At 44.4% G+C, this 6,476-nt stretch overlaps 1 protein-coding gene across 1 annotated transcript; it reads right to left on the bottom strand.

Moving 5' to 3' along the window:
• Nucleotides 1-748: 748 nt before the first annotated feature.
• LOC124234598 (major allergen Equ c 1-like) lies at nt 749-5,360 on the bottom strand. Its single transcript, XM_046651933.1, has 7 exons — nt 5,184-5,360; nt 4,686-4,822; nt 3,870-3,943; nt 2,949-3,059; nt 2,489-2,590; nt 2,266-2,311; nt 749-1,029 (listed from the first exon to the last, which is right to left on the bottom strand). Exons 1-7 carry the CDS (start codon nt 5,277-5,279, stop codon nt 1,026-1,028), a joined length of 570 nt encoding a protein of 189 aa, XP_046507889.1. The 5' UTR covers nt 5,280-5,360; the 3' UTR covers nt 749-1,025.
• Between the last annotated feature and the right edge of the window lie 1,116 nt (nt 5,361-6,476).

Below are 6,476 nucleotides of genomic sequence, written 5' to 3'. Positions count from 1 at the left end.
TCTGGAGGCGGGGTAAGATATGGGGAGCATCAGATGCCTAGAAAGCCTTATCTCCATAACCTTATGTCCATAATGACTGAGTCATTCTTTTTACATGACAACCTCCACCCATGTCTTGCTCTGCCCCAACATCCATGTGTAAATTTTACACTGTCAGGAAAGGATGATAAGCGGAGGAAGGTCTTAATTTTCGTTTCTCCAAAGGCTGTAAGATCCACAAAGAAGAGTTAGTTACATTTAGCCTGCTTGATGCCTCCTGACTGTACCAAGTACAGATTGCTGAGGATAGGTATTGCTCACATGTCATGGAGTCTCACTGAATATGTTCACAGTGGGTAACAGCAGTGGTTGAAGGAGGTTTCCCAAGAGCGTGAAAGGACATGGGCCATCTCATAGGATGGATGACACAGAGAAGCTGGGATGTGGAGGCATGCTCTGAAACATGTCCAGGTGGTATGAGCCTCAGCAGTATCTATCTCTCAGTACTTCATTGAAAAAGAAAATTCTAGGAAAGGCCAAATTATAGGGCAAGTCTTATAGTTTGTCTCAGCAGCTCACTAAGAAATAGGCAAATCAAAGGGCAAGCAGCCCTCACAGGGACAGAGAATTACTGTGGAGGAGGGAGAATCCTGAAACTCTAGGAAGATTCTGAGAAGCTAGAGAATGATTACGGGTACAAGGTCAAGGAAGCCCCCTCATTTGCTTGCTGTCGGCCCCACATCTCTCACACACACAAAGACAAGTCACATGACTGCAAGGCTAATCATTTATTGATCAGGTAGAGGCAGGTCTCAGCATGGTCGAGTTCTGGGCATGGCAGAGAGAGTGGGAAATCTGGGTAAAACCTTTGATTCTTGGTGAGTTGAGGAGTCTTCCTACACAATTAGGGAAGATCTGGAAGATGCAGAGATAATGCCTTCACATGCGATGTTGATGGAAATCAGGTCACAGAACTTGTCACAAGATGTCATGGGGATCACGGAGGGAAGATCCTGGAGCCCAGGTGAGGAAGTATTCACTGTCACTCAGCTACATAAGCCGATGAGAAAGCAAACACAGAAATTTATTAAGCACTTATGGATTGAATTGAAGACAAGGAGAACTTGTATTAGAGAGAAAAATGGTGAAGACACAGATATCAACCTGCGTTCTAATCTGCGTTATTTGCCAGAATAGTGGGAGGGAGGACACTGAGTAAGTGACTTTTTTTTTCTATTGCTGAATCCACCTTAACCCTCCCTTAACTGAGTCTATGAAACCCCGAATGGAAGCGATGAAGGAACCTGGGTTCAGCACCTTCAGCTGCCATCTTCAGCATTAGAAGTTTTGAAGAATTTTTGATGAATTGAAAAATAATGTCCAAAGCCATAGCTACCTTTGATTAAGTGCTGACTTTGTGCAAGCTATAGTGGCTAAGACTTCCACATACATTGTCTGAATGAAGCCCCACAATAAATCTGAGGCAGGAAACAGATGAGGAAACTCAGAGTCCATTTTCCAAGTCAGAAGACAACTGGAAGGTGAGACAGCTCTGTTCCCAGATTACAAGTTAAGGCCGTGCAGAGGTCAAAGGAAGGCATTTTTACCATAAGTTGGAGGGTGAGATGCCCTGCTGGGTTTGGAAGACGGACCACAAACACAGAATGTATTTAAGTGTCATACTCACACCCTATTACTCTTTTATCATTTAAAACTTAAAGTCTTAATGATTGTTAGCACATTGTCAATCATTGAGCCCTTTTCACCAGCGTTATTATCCACACAGGAAATCTGTATGTAGACATCATTATTTCCCTTTTAATTGCATAGATCATTTGCTCAGAAGCTCATGGTAGGAGTGGGTCCTGAACCCAGGTCCTCCAACTCCAAATTGCAAGCTCTCTCCACAAGCTGCCTTACTAAATTATTTCTATTGTAATCTTTAGACAAAAACCCCTAATGCTTTTTTTTTTTAATTCTTTTTTTGTTTTTTGAGGAAGATTAGCCCTGAGCTAACTACTGCCAATCCTGCTCTCTTTGCTGAGGAAGGCTGGCCCTGAGCTAACATCCGTGTCCACCTGCCTCTACTTTATATGTGGGGCCCCTGCCACAGCATGGCTTGACAAGGTGCCATGTCCACACCCGAGATCCGGGCCGGCAAACCCCAAGCTGCTGAGAAGTGGAACGTGCGAGCTTAACCGCTGCGCCACTGGGACGGGCCATCCCCTAATGCTTTTGGAAGGCACTGATCCCTGGGCCACCCCCTCTCCACCAGAGATTACCAACCTGGAGGCCTGGCCCACTCCGTTCCCTCGGAGCTGGAAACAGCGATCTGTAGAGGCAGAGCAGACGGCATTGAAACCAACCGCAGTTTATTTCCCAGAGAGAAACCAAATGATTCTCCAGATTAGGACAAAGGGGACTGATTGGAGGTATCACCTTCTGTTGGATTTCTCCTTTCAGTAACATGGGAATTTAGGAAGAGAAAACCAGAGATAGCTGAACTTACCAGTTTTGGTTAGGTCAATTACGTTTTTCTTAAAAATTCCTTCTTTTTGGGCAGTTTTCACAAACTCTTTCTTGAGTTCTGGACTCACATCTGGTTCTCGGGCTGTAGGAAGAGTGACAGTAACTACTGTGTCCTGTATATTTGTCACTGAGGCTCATGAGGGGCGTGGGGCTCCAGGTGGATGGGAGGATGGATGGCACTGATTGGGTGCTTAGGCAGAGTCTTGGGGATGGGATATAACCTGTCTTGAATTTGACATCTTTAGAATCTCCTTCTGGCATGATGAGAGATTTCATCATCTTCCCATCACTGAGACTGAGGGGTTACCAAAGGTGAGTATCTATCTTCAGAGGAGGAGAGACCTCCCAGGATAAGATTGGGAGGACCACTTTGTTTCCAGGCTTCCTTCCTTCCCCTCTCTCCCCACCCCAAGATGTGCGCTATCGTGAAAATACTCTACCATAGAGCTCGAGCAGTTGGAATGGTCTGTCCTCGTTTAAATTCACTTGCTGAAGAAAAATAACGTCAGAACTGCCAAACTCACTTATGCGAAATACATTGTATCCATCATCTGTGAAGGAAAAAGAACACAGCTCAGAACTTCTTTGGTCCATAGGAAGCAAGTAAAACCCTTTACTTATTCTCTCCCACAAACCAAATCCAAGTACATATCCTGGAATAGATAGAGAGCGATAGCCAATGTGTTCCATTTGCATCTCCCTGGGCTTCCTGAGGCAACTCCTAATGGACTCCTTGTTAGGTTGACTACAATGGTAGAAAACCTCCGCTGCAGTGGTAACTCACCCTGTGTCATGCTCCCTGAGACTCAGCTACCTCTTTTGGCCATCTCTGCCAGCTGTGTGCCTCTGTCCTCGCTATAAGCCCCTCTGGCATTATATACCCAGTGCAGTATCCTGAGCAGTGTATTGTGGGAACGGCCAGCAGGCATCATCAGAAAGTAGGCAGGGAACTGTTCTGCCAATCTATTCTTTTTCTGCCAATTTTCTTTTGTTGCAGGAGGTACATATGACCAAATTGCCTTTTTATCTGATGGTATTAGGTAAGGGGTAAAGGGTATCAGAATCTTCAATAGTGTGGCCAAAGAGCATAGATTAAGAGCATAGGATGTGTAATCAACAGCCTATCTAGCTCTTGAATGTCTCTTACTGGTTGTGTGACCAAGAAAACTCATCTCTTCCCATCCCCAAAGGCATCAGCTTTTATGCACAAGGATCTCCCAAATTCAGGATACTAGCTATTAGATGACCTCCATTACATTGACTAAATAAGCACTGATCAGTAATTGAGCAAGATCTTGAAGATATTGGAGTTTAGTTGCAGTTGAAAGTAGAATTCAGGAAGACTTGTTTTGTATACTTACAGTTAACACTATATACACCATCCTCTTCTGTTTCGTCAAAAACCAAAGAAAATTCAGTACACTCTCCATTTACCCTGTAAAACACAATGAGCTGATGCCTAGGAGACACTGATGTGGCGGGTCCCTCACACTCTACCCATAACTTGAGTTTCTGATTCCACTTAACTGTTTAACATTTTGCTGTGCAATTTTCAAAGAGCTTCTATTTCCATTATTTCACTTTATTTGATACTTTGAGAATGAGTCAACTACATCTATCCCATTACCCTCTACTATCCCTCTACCATTACGTCCCACCATTACTGTTATTACAGCTACTTGTCTTGATAACTGGCTGAGTGCTCACCATGTGCCAGCCTCTCAGATGAATACACATTACCTCACTTGGTCCTCACAAAAAACCATGAGAGAGAATTATTACTATCTTCTTTTACCCAGAGGAAAATTGGGGATGGGAAGAGATGAGTTTTCTTGGTCACACAACCAGTAAGAGACATTCAAGAGCTAGATAGGCTGTTGATTACACATCCTACGCTCTTAATCTATGCTCTTTGGCCACACTATTGAAGATTCTGATACCCTTTACCCCTTACCTCCTCTATTCGCATTTAAATTTATTCTTTCCAGCAATTCTTATCTCTGAATCTAGAAAAGCCCCAGGTTCATCAAGCCCTAGATCAGTGCCAGATGAGGGACTCTCATTTTGGATACAGGCCCAGAATGTGTGTGTACACGTGTGCGTGTGTGTGTGTAGAGGTCCAAGACCATACTGAGGCTTCTGTTTTTCCTTCCCCAAGTTAAAAAGGACACACTTACTTTGTCTGATATTCAGCATACAGAGAAGAGTTGTCCAAGACACGGATGATGTTCACAAAAACCCTCATGCTCCCATTTTCTCCTATCTTTTCCTTGGCATTTGAAGCCAACAGAATAGAATACCACTCTCCTGAAATCTGCAATAAATAAATAAAATGACTGGGTAAGCAAAGAGGAGAGAGGATACCACGTGAACACTGGTCTTCTTGAATTCAGTGCTGTGAGCCAGGACTCATAATGGTGTTGTGAAGATGGAATTAGAACTAAGGTCAGTTGACACCACATCTAGGGCTCTTTCCACTGACCCTCCAGGGAGAATGGAGGTCCCCCAGTGTTGTCATTCTTTAACATGGTACAATTGCTCTTAGTTCAAGGTCTGCAGCCACTCCTTTTGTCTAATATGTCGAACAACTCCTGCCCTCTGGCAGGGCCCCCTTGCTTCAGAATCCTCCGAACCGCCCCCCACAGTCAGAAGTCACTCTGCTCTACCGACTCTACCTTTGGAATATCGAAGTTTCTTAGCGCAACATCACTGTTTTCTTTCTGTTGGGCACAGACAAGAATCAGCCCCAGACACAGCAACAGCAGCTTCATCCTGGCCGGGGACAGCACTGACTCCTCTATAGTCACCGGGAGTGAGTCTTTCCCTGATGGTGGCTCCACTCCCCAGCTCCTCTCTCTTTATATCCATTCTGGGTCCAGATTTTTGTCCCCGGGGCACCATCTTTCCTCCTCCCACTCCATGAAGTGGTCCGTCATTCCCTGGTGTGAGGCCAAGGATTGTTCCTGCCCTTTTGAAACTTGGCAGTCCCATATCTTTTAGATCTACTTAGTGACTTTCAATTTCTGAAAACACATACTCAATAAAAATAGTGGATGCTGTAAAGGGCTGCCTTTTGGAAGTAGATTTAACTGTGGACCTAGCTTGGAATCAGAACGCCAATGATGTGTGGCAAGAATGGACTATAACCGGGAAATGGAATGTGTGGGGAATCTATGTTCCACTGCTCACATCATGTACAGAATTAGGTGAGTTACTCCACTTTTACTAGCCTCAGAAACAAAGAAACTGTCTCTACCAAAGATAATAGTACCTACCACAAAGCATTAAAATAGAATTGAATGAAATAGTATTGATGAAAATATTGTCTTTAAAGTGTGATGCCTGATATCCAGTACATTTTAACTCCTTTTCCGTATTGCCAGAACTCAATCCCTGCAGCCTTTACTTCCCCCACAATGAATGAACAACTGTTCAATCACTATGCGCACCTCACTATGCCATAGGTCCCATAAGAGGAATGGAGAAGTACAAGATGTCATCCCTTCCTTCAAGCAACTTTCAATGAAGGCGGAGAAATGTTTCATATACTCAATAAAAACTTAATTCTACAAGCGTATGAAATAACCCAACTGAGTGGGACCAAGTCCAGACCACTGTAGGTCAGAAAGGGGCTCATGCTAGGGAGGTGGCGTCATGTAGAAAGTGCTTAAGAACACAGGCTTTGGAGTCATGTAGACCTGGGCTTCATTCCTATCTCCGCCATTTTGAAGCCATGAGGACCGATTTAGCAACTCTGAGTCTTCACTTCCTCTTAATGGGGGAAGATCCGCCTATAGATTGCTGTAGGGATTCAATGGGATGATGGGCATAGAACCCTCAGCAAGGTGTCTGGCACACACTGGGCTGGTGGGATCAGAGAATTATGTCTGGAGAAGGTGGGAGTTGGGGAAGGTCATGAATGTCAGGGAGGGTATGGAGATATGGAGAGCTTGTGGGAAGAGGATTCC

Source organism: Equus quagga, unplaced genomic scaffold (assembly GCF_021613505.1).
Source record: "Equus quagga isolate Etosha38 unplaced genomic scaffold, UCLA_HA_Equagga_1.0 952_RagTag, whole genome shotgun sequence".
Classification (NCBI taxonomy): Eukaryota; Metazoa; Chordata; class Mammalia; order Perissodactyla; family Equidae; genus Equus; species Equus quagga.
The sequence above is the reverse complement of the archived record's forward strand: the minus strand, read 5'-3'. Positions and strand labels throughout refer to the sequence as shown.